We start from the raw sequence: 16,257 nt of genomic DNA on the forward strand, positions 1-16,257 counted from the left end.
GACGTGTCGGAGACGCTTGTGCTTGTGTCTGTGGGGGGGCTCTTTGCCAAAAGGGGGCCGCTCGGTGCGAGGGACGCCGGTTCACCTCGACTCGTCTCGTCGGGGGGAGGGCGAAACGACGGTGTTCGCTGTATCGGATCAGGGCGTTGAAGGGATCGGGTATAGCAGAACAGAACAGGACCAGAGCAGCTCAGATGACAAGAAGCGTAGTAGAGTTGATAGTAGAGAGAATTATGAAGAAAGAAAACAGAGACAAAGCAAGATTGGAAAATGCGGATGTGTATGGGAATGACAAGAGATGGCGTCTGGCGGGATAGACATGGGACATGGACATGGACATGGAGAGCCCGTTTGGTTTAGTTTAAGTTTTAGTCTGAGGGAGAGAGATCAAATCAATCAATCAAGACAAAAAAGGCGAGAGAGAGACCTAGACACTGAGAAACTGAGGTGGTCCTTCTGATCTGAGGGGACATAACCTAACGATACCTCGTTACGGTAGTCGTTGTTATTGGGGACGGAGACGCAGCACAGGCCTACTACAGGGCACACGGGGAGTTTTAGTTAGTGCACCAGGTACCTAGGGGATCTGAGGTGAGGGTGTGAGGTGCAGGTCGCACTGTACCTGGGACTCGGGCATTATTGTGCAGCTGTACTGTAAATAGTCCACACCTCCGAGAGCATAAGCTCACCTGCAGGTAAATGGACTTTTTCAAGAATGAGCTGACCTAAGCCCTATTTACACTCTCGCCCTCGCCATTTTGGACAGTCCATCGAGGTGTATTTACGCACTAACTTTTGCGGCTGCTGCTTGAGGTTCACAGCACTCATTGGGTAATCACAGTGCTGAGTACAGTGTTTCTCCAGCTGGCCGCTGTCAACGCCAACTAGCCCGACACCTCACCGTCCGCCACAGCGAACAGGCCTTTGTAACCTTGAGAGAAGAGCGGGGATAATAGAGCAGCCTCAGCAGGGTCGACTACAAGCAAAGATCGCAAAAGGGTCAATGTTTTCAGTAGACTGGAGGGATAGGAGCATTTGGCATGCGGCGGGTGACTTTGACAGTAACAGCCCAGGGCGCAGAACGGGGCGAGTCTCAGGGTCACCACCATACAAAATGATATCCATCTGATGAGAGAGAGGGGGGAGAGAGAGAGAAAGAGAGATCCACAAGCTAGCGCCCAGCTCGTGGCAGCAAGCCTCCGCAATATCTTTAGTTATTAGCAGTGAACCTAATGGAATTAAATAGCCCTGCCCTGCCCTGGTCTGGTCTGGCTTCTACTTCTGGATGGAATAATTCCAACCCATAGGACGCGAGAGTATCTTATTTCGATATACCGTGCGATTTGCCGATATTACTGACTGTCCTGGCCTCCACTAGCAAAAGAGTCGACGGCAATTAAATGCTGGGCCCAAAGATTGCCTCTCTCAGATCACATCACATCACATTAGCCGCACCCATTGACGATACGCTGTACGACACAACCTGTAGACAGCGTGCGTCGTTAACTTGTCGGATTTACAGCTGCCTCGCCCTCATGGCACCTCCTGGCTAGCGCTGTGTCAGTATCTACAGGGGAGGATACCGAGCAGGGACCCTGATTCTTGCTATTGAGTCTACCCCTGCCGCTGTACGGGTTGTATCCACTTGTCCTAGCCCTGGATCTATCCCCGGCTGGTGACTCCTGGCCGCTTGTGATGCATCCATGCCATGCCATGCCCAGGCTTGCAGATTGTTGTGCCGCTACCAACCACAAAGGTTGCATCGCACACAACTTTATGTCGGATGATACTTTGTCATAAAGTCACCACCCACCAGAGCATCTCGTTCCTGGGAGGGCGGATTCTGGACGTCGAGGGGCCGGTCCTCCAATTCCCCTCAAACTCAGGACCCCTTTGTGAGATGGGAATCTCTGGGTTTGGGCACCACGAAGGGAATCGTTGATGGCAAAAATAACCCAACGTCGTAACAAACCTGAAGGGAAGTGTAAATGGAAATTCACGGCCGGATATGTCCGTGGCGGGTACGGATATGGTGCCTTACTTGCCCTGCTGCTGAGATGCAGCCTCAAATGGAAGATGCTGTGTTTGTGTGGGGAAGATGCAGGTAAAGCTAACTAATCTGCGACTGTGATGATGTCGGCATGCGTGTGGAGGAGAGCGTCCTCCCTTTTTGATGCATCTATAGACACGGACATGCCTAGGATCGAGATATTTGCACTGCAACAAATACGGTATCTCTCTTTGGCAAACTTGACAATCCGTACTCCGTAAGAGCCTGATTGAGTTCCGGTCACGACCATATGAGCGTTATTCCAGTGGCGTTTGTTGGCTCGCCTTAACCCGTTTATACACATCACACCCAATCGTGATATGTCAAATTAACCTGAAGCAATTATCCACCTTTTGCTGGGCCACGAACCAACATAACACGACTTGATCAACTTTGATCAATCATCAATGGCAACATCGGCTAATACGGGAATATTTGGTGAACACGCCCAACAACGGCCCGTGTGTTTGCCTCCGAACTCTACTTATCCCCTGGACTGCCAACACACATGGACGAACAGGTCCAGGGCGTGCTCTAAACTTTGGGTAGACTGGACCTCAACATACTACGTACGTCCATACAAACAGCTCGCTCTCCGCCTCTCGTCATGCTTCGTGCAAAGGCTGAAGGGACCCCACCAAACTATTGAATCGAATTCTGCAAAATACCAAAAATCAACAAAATATGTAGCAGAACATCAAGAGTCTAGTGCCTGTTTCGCCCAGCCAATAACCCAATATGAGAATGCCGAGACACCCTCTTGTTCTCGACGGTAGGACAGAATAAGTTATCTTTTTGCAGAGGATACGCCTCACTCGTATCTTTACTTAGCATCTCGATCAGCTCTAGGGCGGCATTGAATTCTCCATCATGTCTCACCAAGAATCAGCCTCTTACTCTCTCAAACCGAAATTTCAGCGCCACTGCCATACCTTTGAGTCTCCCTTCTGGGCCACCAAATAACTCTGCTTGACCTTAGCGTATCCCTTTTCTGCCAATCTCAGGAACAAGATCAGCCTCAATACATAATATTTGCCTAGAGATACATATCGAGTTAAGCTCATCCCTTGCGCGTTGTCTTGGCCAATCTTACCCTCGGCGATCTGTTACGTAGTATATCTCTTTCTTCGTATCACCTGCGATACGGCACGTCTATACGATTTCCCCGTCCGTATCTATGTACTATTCCTGTGCTTCTCACTCAGTGGAGGCCAAGTCAGGTCAGCACTGGACACGTCTTGGTCTCGGGAGATCATCCACCGGCCTCAAGCCACATCAAGGGACAGGGGAGGTCTGGAACTTTACCTTTCTCTGCCGTTCACCATGTTACAAGTGTTTATTTGTTTTGTGGTTTTACTTTTAGCCATGTCTTTTCAGCTCGTGTCTTCTGTTGACTATGGCGCACACACTTTACAAGCAACTATTACCGCTACAAGTACGACCACACCTTTTTGATGTCTATTTAGAGTCCGGGTAGCTCAGAGTTACCTAGTCGGTCGTTTCCTTCGGAGCTGAAGCACAGTGTGTCTCCCTGTGACCAGTCAAACGTCGTGCCTTGGCTTTGCTGGGGCCGAAAGCTGACTTCAAGCTGACGAGAGGTGGCTGTAAAAGTCACAGATTGCTGGCAAGTGCAAGCCATTCAAACTCAATTACTGTTTCCATGGATGATGTTGAAGCAGAGGCTGGCTGAGGTAAACAATTGGACCCCCGCTTACCTTTTCAAGCATGATCAAGGTCTTCTCTTGTTTCCCCACTTTCTCTCACGATATCATCATCTCGATATTTGGGCCAGACTATTACTTCACTGCAACAAGTATGTCTGTACGGTACCTGACGCTCACATCAGATGCGCGGCAGCCGAGCGGGTGCCAACTCCAATACATGATGATTTCTTAGCCTATCCGACAGTATCGGATGACTGCTCATTTATTGACCATCACGAGGCCAAACGCCCACAAACGCGATGCCTGCAATTCTCCAATCGACGTCATTTGTGATCCGTCTTGGACGACCAAGCGGTCGACGAGGGAAAGAAAAGAGGCACTGCTCTGTGCAACCGTACAACCAGTCACAATGCGCAAAGGACACCCCGAAACGTCCCAAAGGCCACATTTCCCGGCTCGCTGCCGTTCGCTACAGCGGTCAAGAGCGTTTCATTACAAAGCCATCAAATAAGCCAGGGTTTGTACGGGAAACCAATGCTCGTTTCCGTCTGTAGTATTGATTGCCATTGGTTGGGATGATAGCCATGCTGCTGTCTTGCCAATACAAACGTCGCGGGTCTGGCTTGACACGCCATCAAACCGCGTTCAAGTGCATAGAACGGGCGGGCACGTTAGATCGGAAAATCAATGTCCATCTCTAGCTTCCACTTGATGCCTGTTTCTTTGTCGACATGCTTGAACTACCGGAACTGTGGGAAACGGTGTTCTTCGGGAGTGTTGCATGACTGAGGTGGAGCTTGATTTAACAGTCCAAGGTTGGACATGCAATTGGTGGTGTCACCTGTAACCTCGATATACTGAGGAAGTGGCTCCTACATAATACAGGTCTCCAAAACCTTTTCATTGATACACGATGGAGGATGAGCGGAGTTTCCATTGGTGGCCGTTTTGTTGTCTGTGCCTTTTTGACTTCTGCGATGGGGACAGGGTGATAAGATCTGGCCATCCTTCTGAATGTTCGTCTTTTCACTTTGGTCTGCTACTCTCGGTTGTTCCAAATACTGACTTAACACTATAGCGGGTTCTAGGGCACCAGCAACGGTTGAGTTCGACTACGAAGCATTGATCTTCAATCCGGAAAACCCACGGTATATTTCACCGCGCCAATGGGGGAGAACCAGGACCTGTGTTCTTGCTGCACACCTAGACTGCATGAGAAGATTTCCTCCTTTTGACAAGCACGTTGTATTGAACCTCCTTCACCATGATTTCCCACCCTCGGATTCCAGAAAACGGGAAAGAATGCTGGTTCTTCGACAGTGTTGCCTTGATATTTCCGGGGAGCATACCGATATCACATTGGACGCTCTTCGAGAACAGGCTCGAATAGGCGTGAGGGACTTGATTCGTGCACCAAACTTGGTAAATATCCTTTCTAGCAAAAAGGCAAGATATTTACACTTCGTGGTCGATCCATCAAAACCCATTTGGGGAATATCGACCACGTTCGAAAATGCTCGCTACCTTCAAGGCCTTTCAAACAAGGCTGGCAAGGACGCGTTCCTGGTAGTCTCCCAGCCGCAGCAACTCTCGAGCGGAGTCTATCTCGCTTCAGATCACCTTGGGGTCAGGGCAATCTCCTTTGGTGAGACTGATGTGACACAGAGATGCCACTATGAGCAGCCGGGAATTTGGTGGACTTTCCAAAACACCGACAAGTCGGAGCGATACTTTGTGAAATGGTACAGTGATGTGAGTCGGCCCGTGACTTGAGCTACAGGCAGAGGATTGACAAAGACGAACCGCGCAGGGCTTTAAAATGCGCGATTTGCACGTGGTGAGATTGCAAGAAGACGTTCTGGCTCCGCTGGCAAGGTGGTCGTTGCTACCACGAAATCCAGAAGCCATCTGGTACCTACATCTCGATGACAGGTCCGGTGGTCGACACTATTTCAAGGTTTTGGAGTGTGAAAGCCCTGAGATTACCGGCTATTCAGCATGCCTGCTTGACGAAGACCTGTTTTACTTGCATGGTCATCGTGAGGGCGAGGACTTTTCATTCTATAGTGAAGGCCGGGGAGAACGACTACACGCAGTGTGGCTATATTTTCCAGTCGAGAAGCACGAGCGGATCGTCGAAGTCTGGCGCCTGAGGAGAAGGCCAACATTCTGGCGCGATATCATTCTGGTGAGTTACGAAGGCTGGACAGATGACAACACGTAAATAGGTGCTGATCTGATGCAATCTAGCTACGAACGAACAAGAGCCGCGTTTTCTTCCTAGGAGCAAACGCCAATATGTCCCAGCCAAATGCCATCTTCGAACGTGTGGCCTTATTGACCGCCCAACCTTCTCGTCTCTGGTTCAGTTCTGAGGGAGACGGCGTTGACTGTCTTGCATTCGACTGTGAGGACAAACGCCACGACAAGAATGAAGCTCCGCCATTTTTTCACGACCCATCCACATGGTCCTCAAGGGTGAGTGTCCAGCAGGTTTTTAACAAGTCGGTTAGACTTGGAGGTGTGACTGGACTCGTACCCTGCAGAACTTGGATCCCAGGATCTACTGGGATTGTCGGTCTCATTTTCACCTATTCCGATGGCTCGAAGGAGTCGGTAGGACAAGTCCGTCTTGATCATCTCCTTCCACCCATCGAGGTTGATCCGGCCGGGGAGATGTGGATAGGAGCCAGACTGCTTCACCCTAGCGGCGCAGTCGTTGAGTCGATGAGAGTGATTCCGTCCACTGGCCAAACCTTCCATGGTGGAAACCCTTCCCAGGAAGGACTGACCTGGTTGAGGATACTTTGGCGCGGTCGATTAGACTGGAACTTTCTGTACAGCAAATGCTTCATCAATGTCAGCGATCAGGCCAATGTAGATCAGCATATGAACATTGATATGTTGCTGGAGAGCTGGGCTGGGAGAGAATGGGAGAAAGAGCAGGTGTCGGAGCAGCTTGCTGTGCGTGCCCGTTGAGAAGACACATTGGCGCTTAGAGCAGATTCATTTAACACGTCTTTCAAGATACCCAGGTTCCTTCACATCAGGCTAACAGGATCCTTGCTCCATCTTCCAACTCCATAACATCATCTGCTCTCGCCGCTTTCCCGCCCCAAATCACTGTCCCAGTCCCATCAACAGCAAAAGCACCAGCTTCTTGCCACTTATTCCCCATCGTCGTCAAAGGCCCACCATCTTCTTCATCGTCCGCATTATTCGTATTCACTGGTTTCTTCTCACTCGTCTCCTTTCTTTGTATCGCTCCAGCCACTTTTTCTCCCAACCATCCCGACTCTTTCCATCCTTGAACTTGTGTCGTTGGATTGAGTACATACCACATACTACTCGTTCCTAAACCCCATGCTGCGTAGATAGCCCTCTCCTCATCGACTATGACGCGAACACTCCAGGCGCCGCCGAGGAGGGATACCCATTTTTGAGTTGCTTGCTCTGAGGCGTGGGATACGGCTATGCATGTCAATGCATCGCCGTATCGATTCGCCATTGTACGAAGATTAATAAATGTCTTTTGAGCAACTGCACATCATCAGCATTCACCTCAGCATCTTGAAAACAGCAACTTACAAGCACAACCAACACAGCGTAAAAACACAAGCAGGACTCTCTTCCCCCCGCCAACCCTTAACTTCCCCGTCTTATCAACAGGCGCTTTATCTCCTATCCCCGGGAGTCTACCCTTAGCAACAGCAGCAGGCGGAGGCGTCAACCACGGCTGAACAGTAAGCGGGAGAGACCGAACAGACATCCAAGACGTCCAGCCTGATTCAGTTTCATTATCGAGATCTGCTGGTGGATTTTTGCGCAGCTTGTTTGGCTCGCGCTTCTTTTCTGAAAAGTCGAAGACATCGCTTGGTATACCTGCCTTTTTGAGGGCGAGCTTGGTTGTGAATGATGAGAGCATCGTGAGGAATGAGATGTGAGGGTGATGGGACTAGGGAAGATTGCGGGCCGGGCCGATGTATATCTGGGGTGAGACAATTATAGGTTGAGCATATCACGGGAGTATATCGATTTGATGAGATTAGTGAGCAAGTTGTTATGTTTGTTCTTTGTCTTGTGGAAAAGATGAGACGTGGTGTTGAGTTGAAACTCCAAAACAGGGGGTTGTGATGACGCTAGTAAGGGTTTGGAATGGGGGCGATCTGTAGGGTAACGCGAATGGTAAAGCTTCATCTGCTGGAATGAAGAGACGAGATCTTAAGGCATATTTGCGAACTTAAATGCCAGTGATCGTTAATTGCATTGCTTGGATTAATTGAATCCTTTGGTAGTCGTCTGGTCTATGTGTGGCGTGAGGTAGGTAAATGTTGCTATAACTTGGATAACCATGAGAGACAAGACCTGTTTTTCACCAGTCATTAATATCGATGTTTGCAGCAAGCTAACCATTACTTAAGCCACATTTGAGAACACGACTACCATGTCACCTCGAGCTCGTGGGGATCGCGTTTTGATTGATGTTGAACCATCATAAAACGAAGCATTATTTCCCATCCTCCTGAATGCCGTGAGCTCTGTGGCACATAGCATCCTCAATCGTGCGCAAATCATGTCTCCAAAGGATCACATCATGGAATCCCAATCGGGACCTCAAAGTCCGTAGATTGCGTAGTTGCCGTTGTTTTCGGCCTCTCGGTAGACCTTATCAATATTGTTTGGATCTATTTGAAGCTCAAGTTAGCTGCAATGCTCGTCGTTGCTAGACATGCTTTGTGGAAGCCAACAACTCACCAACATTCCCAAGGAGGAGCGTCAACGATTTGACAATCGGTTTCTGTTCGGCCGCATCAGAAGCAGCGTATTTGGCGAGAATACAACGCATCTCGTCTTTTGGTTCCCCGGACGGGTGATGTGACAATTCACATTTGCCTGAGCCCGCATCCCTGGTCCAGTCGAGTCGTCCGCTCATGGGAACTACAAAGGTTGTCCGGCGTTCCTGACGTCCATCATTGTCATCCATGAGAGAATTGTCATCATCGTATCCTTCATAGTACCAGGAGAGTGGTCTGAAATTTACAGTGTCTGAATCGAATCCGTACATGATGGTGTGCTTGCTGGCCTTCGACTCCTGCCAATTCGAATCTAGGTATACTGCCCACATGGCATCTGAATCTACCGGCAATGAGTGATTCCATTGTTCAGGATCAAAGTGAAAGTCACCGACACAACTACGAGTACCATTAGTGTAGGTAAAGAGCAAACCTGTCTCGGTGTCTCTACAGTCATAGCTGTTCATGCAGGGAGTGACCTGCCTGACATTATCAAGACTTGCAGACGAATAAAAAGAGCCTGTTGTGCCCTCGAAATCGCACTGTCTTTCATACTTCATTGGATTCTCCCATGTGGACACTGAATCGAAATGAAGCCACGCGACGCTGGATGCAGGCAAACCATCGAAGTCGCCTGTGTAAAACATGCGGGAAGGAGTTTCCTCAGGTAACTTGGCAACGCAATGGTAGGTTGCACCTGGTATATCTTCATGTGTTCCAAGGACAAGATTGCGGCCGTGATTTGTGACAACCTGTACCACCATATGATCAGTATAGCTGTCAACATATAGCACCCAGTGATCATAGCTTACTATGAGCGTGGATAGTGTTTCATGAAAACTACGAACCCAGAGTTCAGAGACTTTCTCGTTAGGGTTCATAGGGAAGAAAAGCCGCATGATCTCTTCACGGCTTAGCCTTGGGTCGGATTCTCCAGACCCTAATGGATTTCCGTCCTGGTGAGAATTACACTGAACAATCGCACTGCCGACAAGGCAGAAAGAATAGGCCACGGTATTGGGTTTATTCCACTCCATGGATCGCACATATGTGTGAGAAATGCGGGAATCAGAATCTCTGGGAAGTGGAACTCTTGGCCAGAGCTTGACTGTTGTAGGAGGAATATCCATCGTATCTCAACAGGTCCGTATTCGGCGAACTTCAGAAACTCGAATGGTGATTTGATAACACCCAAACCACGAAGTTTAATGCCCTAGACCAAGACATATCAGTAGAGTTTTGACGTTAGGTAGCCACTTTGGCAATGCTTACATCGAATCTTGCTTTCAGATAAAACGTGCCACTTTGTTGAGCGTAAAAAGTCCACTAGTACCCTTCAACTTGGCTCACGTTAGGCCGCTCTTCACATTTAGTGAAGATGACCTTGTTGACTCCACGGCCGTTGTGACGGATGAAAACGTTGAGGGGCTTCGTGATGGCCTTTCTATCAAGGACGACTTCCTCGTCTCCGCCGCGCGATTCATAGGATAATGACCGAATGTACCGACTGCCCTCATAGTTGACATACTCCGCCCATAGCACCGTATTAGTTTCAATCGGAACCGATATATTTCCTGCTTTGTGACTATCACTCTTCGACCAGAGCCGTTGGAACACACGAACCATTTGCTCCTTGCAGTCGGCCGCAATTTCGCAGCAAATTTCCTGAGGTAGAAGCCCGAGACGAAGATCGAACAAATGTTGTCCGAAGGTGCGGTTCAGCCAGTGGATACGACGTCGAGACAGCGAACTGTGCATGTCAAACCGACCTCCAAGAAAGGTCGCCACAGGTACATCGTAAGACAATTGACTATCGAAGATCAAGGTCCGAGAAGTACACTCTACACATGCAAGGTGATATATCATCCTATTCGTACGACGAGGGGAGTCAAGGCCCCCAAAAGTGTATTTGATGGGCTCTGTGTTTTCACGGTCTATCATGTATGTGTCAGCGGTCAAATGCAAAGCCAAAGGCGAGTAATAGAATGGTCTTTACATGAAATGACTATGTCACCGTGGTCCAATCGAAACCTGCAAAGGCCACAGGATTCTGAAAAATAGAGAGCATCGATATCAATGCCTGAACCCCCGCCGTAGGAGTCGGCGAATTCTAGTGCCATCGCGTGTCTCGCTGGTCTGTTCTGTCACGTCAACACAGACATGGAAGCGGCAAGGGGGACAAGGAAAGAAAACAAAATAAAAGAAGTAAGCTCGGGATCTTCAATGGAGGCTCTATAAAAGATTAATCGATTAGTTTCCAAGTTCGTCCAGAGCTACGAAAGGGTTTCCTGTAAAGTCATGGCAAAAATCTGCCCAGATTACTCAAGCTCTATCAAAACTCATGATTGGTCTTGCGGTTCACACCTCACCAAGACTCAAACCAAGGATAATCGGCTTTCCAAGACTAAAGGATATAGGCAAGATCAAAAAGAATAGGAGACTTACCAGAATATGTTAAAAAGAATGCCCTATTGAGATAATGAATCTGGTGGTTGAGAGGGAAGTGGGAAGATATTGACTTCTCCGAGCGATGTTGACGAAAGGAGGACAAGTGAAGATGGGAGCGAGGAAGGCAGAGGAGTGTCAGGAACTACCTAATCAAGATCGACTGATGGAACAATCACGTGTGTTGCCTGGAGTCGCGCCTTTGACACCTGCTGGCACTGGCGCCCGAATATCTAAGGTAGGTACCCGATGCGAAAAAGCTCCAAATGGCTGTCATCCTAGGCAAGGCAGAGCATGCCTCTCTGCCTAAGGTAGGTAGGTAGCTTGACCTTGTGACCTTCCACTTCCTCTTCATGATCCCTTCCGATGCGTTCACACAACTTCTGCGAGATCCCTATTTCCTTTTGTCCCTTATCCTCCAAGATGGTCATAACTTAGGATATGTCATCATAAACCCTTAAAGATTCATGAATAAAATTAGACTATTCTTATTTATCTCTTAGGATACAGGTTTCTTACCTCCCCAATGTCGGCCCGTTGTAGCATCCACTGCTGTTGCCCCTTTCTATCTACCCAGGACCTGTCCTAGGGAACTGGAAGGACAATGATTCCTTGACATCGTGATTTTGTCCTCAAAGCCCGTATATACCATAGTTGTCGAACTCTTTGGCAATCTTTTCCGGTCGGAGATTTTCTGGAGCTGGTTGGTGGCTCAAGTTAGCATGTCATGAGTTTACATGGTCAAGACAAACCGTCTTGGACTTGCTAGTTTTTCCAGTCAGAATCGTACAGGATTTAGAGACTGGTTTATCGCGGTCTGCTTTAGCATCTTCGACCAGTACATGAAGCATCTCGTCATCTGGTCTACTACGCATGTGATGCGACAATAGGCATATACTGACATCAGATTCTTTGACCCAATCGAGCCGTCCTCTCATGGGCAGTGAGACATACTTTGGAGACCTGTCATAGTCGTCGTCGCTCTCTGTTTCGTCCTCACTCTCATCTTCTGCAGAGCTATCGTCTTGGTGAGAAGTTTGTTCTTAAAGGTGTAGGAATGCGCGTGGAACATGAAGTAAGGTTTATCTTGCGGTAGTTTGGCAACGGCATGGTATGTAGCACCCGGGACATCTTGCTGACTTCCAAGGACGAGACTACAGCCGCGATCTGTGACAATCTGTATCATCTAATGTTTAGCAGTGCCATCTCCGCATACCTTCACAACAAAATTGATCAACTTACTATGAGAGTCGCCGTCCTTTCAGGATACTGACGGATCCAGAGTTCAGAGACTCTTTCGTCAAGATTCATGGGGAAATGCAGACACAAGAGATCGTTGGGTTCACCTGTCGTGTATTTGTGGTAAGGTACTGGCGGTCCATGGACGTGATGGAAATTGCATTGCAAGACAGCTTCACCGCAAAGAAGGAAGGAATAGCCGGATATCCCTGGTTTATTCCAGTCAAGACTTTGTACATCAGTCCAAGGCATGCCGTTCGGGATCGGAATCTTGGGCGAGAACTTCACAGGCGACGGAGGCATAGCCCACCGTATCTCGCAAGGACCACCTGAAGCGAAATTGAAGAAGGTCTTCGGGGTTTTGACAACAACGAGGTCCCGGATTTTGATGCCCTAGACCCAGGCGTGTCAGAAGTGTTTGCTGTTGTAAAGCCGCGATACTTACATCAAATCTGGCTTTGAGGTGGAATGGGCGGGTTTATTAAGCATGATAAGTCCACCAGTAGTTATGGGCCTCCTCGGTCTCAGGCCTTTCCTGTCCTTCGGTTACAACAAGCTTGTTGACCCCTAGATGGTTATGCCGGGCGAAGAGGTTCAAGGGATTCGCCGTGTTCCCTTTTATGAGGAAGTACTCATCGCCGCCCTGCGAGTCGTAAGAGAACGATCCAATGTATCGAATACCTTCGAAATAGGTGTATTGGGCCCAGAGAGTCGTGTGGCTGTAGACAGGAACCGATATGAAATCATGGCGAGTTAGGCGCTGTCTCCATTCCTGATGGATGAAGCGAATTGACTGTTCACGAACACAGTAGATGGCAACATTTCTACAGATTTCGAAGGGTAGGCGCCCACGAAGGGCATGGGAGAGGTTTTGTGTGACAGTGTTCTCCAACCAACGGCGGCGAGGACCACACATTTCTTCGGGCTCATTAAAGCTCCCGCGGATAGTGACAGCAGCTCCAGCGAGGTTTCGTAGACTGCCAATAACAAAAGACTTGGCGTATTCAACACACTCATGATGTAATGAAATGGGATAGGACCTTCTGGCATGGCGTTTGACTACTCCAGGCTCCGCGGCTTTCTCCCCTGTAGCTGTCAGTGTTGTGCCCAAGGCCAGCAGATATAACCTTACATTCGACGATTTCATCTCTGTAGGTAAGCTCTAACCCACAAAGACTGCAGACCTTTCCATATAAATCCAAGTCTGAAAAGTCCCTCTTGGAAGGGTGCAAATGCCGATCCTCAAAAGCCAGTTCCATTGTGATGAGAGTTAGAAGAGTTGAGGCATAATTTAGAATAGGATTTGAGACGTAAAGAGGTAAGATGAAGAAGAAGAAGCGATACAAACAAATAGTGGGACTAAAGCCATTCACTGATGATGACCATCGGGCATCGCTCAGAGGCACGCGTTTGGCACCTGCTGGCACTGATACCTAAATAAACTCATCAAAAGGCATCCTAATATTTTACTAAGTTAACCTAGTTTTATACCAAGTCGCCTAAGTCATTTTGCCATTCAAGCTCCCAGCCACAGGTCTCAACCGCAAATAACACATCCCGAGTATGACTACAAAACCCCCAGAGACTCTGCCCCCTAAAAGATCAGTGCCACTGTCTTCTTTCATAATTCCAATTCTCCATCGAACCCGCGCTTCGTCCGACGAGGACCGAAAATGGCTTGGCTACCTGGCGCGGGCGAGGCGTACCCGGGGCAGGTTCTTTTGCAAGTGCCTTGAGGAATTCATCTTGGGGCTCACTGTCGTCTCGGTGGGACAGATGGCACTGGCGTTGACTGAAGTACCAGTCAAGACGCCCTCGCATAGGAATCTTGATACATTGTCCCTCCCATTCATCTGCATCTGGTTCCTCAAACGAGACGAAGTAAACACCAGATCCATCCTCATCATGAGCACGCCAGCTGATTTCATCTGTCTCAGGATAGACAATCCACATGGTGTCAGAGGTGACCTCAATCGGAGCAAGCAGGTGGTCGAGACGGACTTCGCCAACGCAGCGTTTGCGACCGTCCTCGTAGGTAAGCAAAAGCCCGAGGATCCCGTCAGGATGGCGCCAGGACCTACACGGGGTGACAGTTCGGACCCCTTCAAGTTCGGCAGAAGAGTACCGGTACTTGCATTTGTCAGGAAGCAGCTCAAGCCTTCTGTTCCGACTACCACGGAGTTTGAGCTTCGCGAATGTAGATGCACCCTCGAACCTCATCCACGAACCACCCGTTTCCCAGTTCGCGAGGTACATGCGGCAGGGAGAGTCCTGTGGAAAAGTTCCGACAAGGTCATACTTGGCATGTGTTTTGTATCCCACAGGCTGCTGATACTTCAGCTGAGGGCCAAGAGTGAGTAGGCGGCCCTTACTCGTTCGAAGCTAAGGGGATATTATTAGTAAAACGTCAATGTAGATTGACCGACCACTCACTATAAGGGTTTGCCGCAGGGTTAGGACTGTCACTGTCGAGCTTGACACCATAGCGGCGAATCCAAGCCTCTGAAATTCGCTCATCCGAGTCGATAGGGAAATACACCCAAGAATATGCATACTGTGAGGTCGAGCCGAAGTCGTAAGGGTGCTTCTCACCGGCTTTGTGAGGAATAATCTTCATGATGGTGTTGTCCCATCCATAGAATGAGTATCCGATGACATCGGGCCGATTCCAATCAATAGCCGAGATGACCTCGTCCCCGAGGAACGATTTAAAAGGAATCGGGGGCTCAGGAATAGGATCCAAGGTTGTTGGAAGTACTGACCACCGTAGATCTTCTGGAAACCTCGGCTGGTCAATGCGAGTGTAAGCTGCCAGTTCCCGAAGCTTGATCCCCTGTTATAGGTCAGCAGTTGTTATATTCGCCAATTCGACATTCTTACATCAAATCTTGCTTTCAGATAAAATGGCATTTTTCTCGGGGTGAACAAGGTCCACCATCTTCCGGGCTCTTCCTTGACCGAAGGCACATGTTCACCAGAGGTCGCGATGATGTCAACCACTCCCAGATAATCATGGGCAACCAAGATGTTGACGTTTCCCTGCGAGCCAGGAAGGACCCGAGTCTCGTCACCTCCGACAGAACGGTAAGAGAGGGATCTAACATGGCGGATGCCTTCATAGTTCACATACTGAGCCCAAAGAGGCTTGCCCTCTCTGATAGTCACGGAGATGCGACCTGGCTTGGGTCGGTCCTTTCTGAGCGAGTGGTGTCGAACGACCTGGACCGCTCGTTCTTGAAGACAGTATTGGGCAATGTTTTCGCACACTTCAAGTGGCAGGCGGTTTTTGATAGTCTGAAAAAGTTGTTCTGAAAAGGTCTTTTTCAACCATTTCAGACGTCGTCTTTCGATTGAAGGGAGGGGAAATCGGCCTTCCTGTAAAGGTTCAAAGATAGTCGCATTGTAAATGCCGTGATCCAGCCGCTGATCGGTCATTAAATCTGGTGCCAGATCAACGCATTCGGCATGGAAGGTGTGTTTGGAATAGTGAATGGTCCACAAGATTTCAGGTTCTGAGTAGGTAGTCGTCCACGGTTCACACTTTTCTTTGACTAGGTAGCAAACAGGGTCGGAAGCGAATCATTTCTGCCATGAAAGGGAACTCACAAACGACAACGCTGTCATCAATACTAAAGTTAAACCTGCAGAGGCCACACGATGGGGAGAAGCCACTGTTTTCCTTGAAATAGACTGTCTCCGTAGAATCTGTCTCGGCATCGGAGTCGATATACCAGCGGTCTTCATTTTCTAGATCCATTGCTAAGGCAAGGAAACTTGGGGCCTTGGCCTAAAGTTATAAAACTGTTTAGGTAGCTTAGCCTAAGCTTAGGGGATTCTTTACCAAGTTTATTTCGGAGTAGAATGTCAAGATGGAAGAATTGATTTGGAAGAAGATGGAATTGGTTTGGTTGACTCGGGTTATGAATGCGGATGCAGGTGAGAGTTCAGGGAACAGTTGAACCGAACCATTCTTTGTGTGTTCTTCTTCTTCTTTTTCTTCTTCTTCTTCTTCTTCTGCTTTTCTTCAAATTTTATCTGCATACCATTCTTTTTGAACAGCTTAAGA

General features: G+C 48.7%; 5 protein-coding genes across 5 annotated transcripts; 1 reads left to right on the forward strand and 4 right to left on the reverse strand.

Annotated features, from left to right (window-relative positions):
• Positions 1-4,627: 4,627 nt before the first annotated feature.
• Positions 4,628-6,693, forward strand: FMAN_01733 (uncharacterized protein; the record flags this gene model as incomplete). Its single annotated transcript, XM_041822290.1, has 4 exons — positions 4,628-4,748; positions 4,793-5,466; positions 5,525-5,902; positions 5,965-6,693. The coding sequence occupies 4 exons, from the start codon at positions 4,628-4,630 to the stop codon at positions 6,691-6,693; spliced, it is 1,902 nt and encodes a 633-aa protein (XP_041677077.1).
• Positions 6,694-6,760: 67 nt separating this feature from the next.
• On the reverse strand, positions 6,761-7,639 carry FMAN_01734 (uncharacterized protein; the record flags this gene model as incomplete). Its single annotated transcript, XM_041822301.1, has 2 exons — positions 6,761-7,254; positions 7,303-7,639. The coding sequence occupies 2 exons, from the start codon at positions 7,637-7,639 to the stop codon at positions 6,761-6,763; spliced, it is 831 nt and encodes a 276-aa protein (XP_041677078.1).
• Positions 7,640-8,328: 689 nt separating this feature from the next.
• Positions 8,329-10,627, reverse strand: FMAN_01735 (uncharacterized protein; the record flags this gene model as incomplete). Its single annotated transcript, XM_041822312.1, has 6 exons — positions 8,329-8,399; positions 8,470-9,259; positions 9,320-9,642; positions 9,780-9,810; positions 9,858-10,441; positions 10,504-10,627. 6 exons carry the CDS (start codon positions 10,625-10,627, stop codon positions 8,329-8,331), a joined length of 1,923 nt encoding a protein of 640 aa, XP_041677079.1.
• A 1,259-nt stretch (positions 10,628-11,886) lies between these two features.
• On the reverse strand, positions 11,887-13,450 carry FMAN_01736 (uncharacterized protein; the record flags this gene model as incomplete). The annotated part of the gene is made up of 4 exons (XM_041822323.1): positions 11,887-12,129; positions 12,195-12,584; positions 12,679-13,268; positions 13,324-13,450. 4 exons carry the CDS (start codon positions 13,448-13,450, stop codon positions 11,887-11,889), a joined length of 1,350 nt encoding a protein of 449 aa, XP_041677080.1.
• A 343-nt stretch (positions 13,451-13,793) lies between these two features.
• Positions 13,794-15,948, reverse strand: FMAN_01737 (uncharacterized protein; the record flags this gene model as incomplete). Its single annotated transcript, XM_041822334.1, has 5 exons — positions 13,794-14,573; positions 14,625-14,691; positions 14,747-15,024; positions 15,072-15,742; positions 15,798-15,948. 5 exons carry the CDS (start codon positions 15,946-15,948, stop codon positions 13,794-13,796), a joined length of 1,947 nt encoding a protein of 648 aa, XP_041677081.1.
• Positions 15,949-16,257: the final 309 nt, after the last annotated feature.

Source organism: Fusarium mangiferae (genome assembly GCF_900044065.1).
Source record: "Fusarium mangiferae strain MRC7560 genome assembly, contig: FMAN_scaffold001, whole genome shotgun sequence".
Lineage (NCBI taxonomy): Eukaryota > Fungi > Ascomycota > Sordariomycetes > Hypocreales > Nectriaceae > Fusarium > Fusarium mangiferae.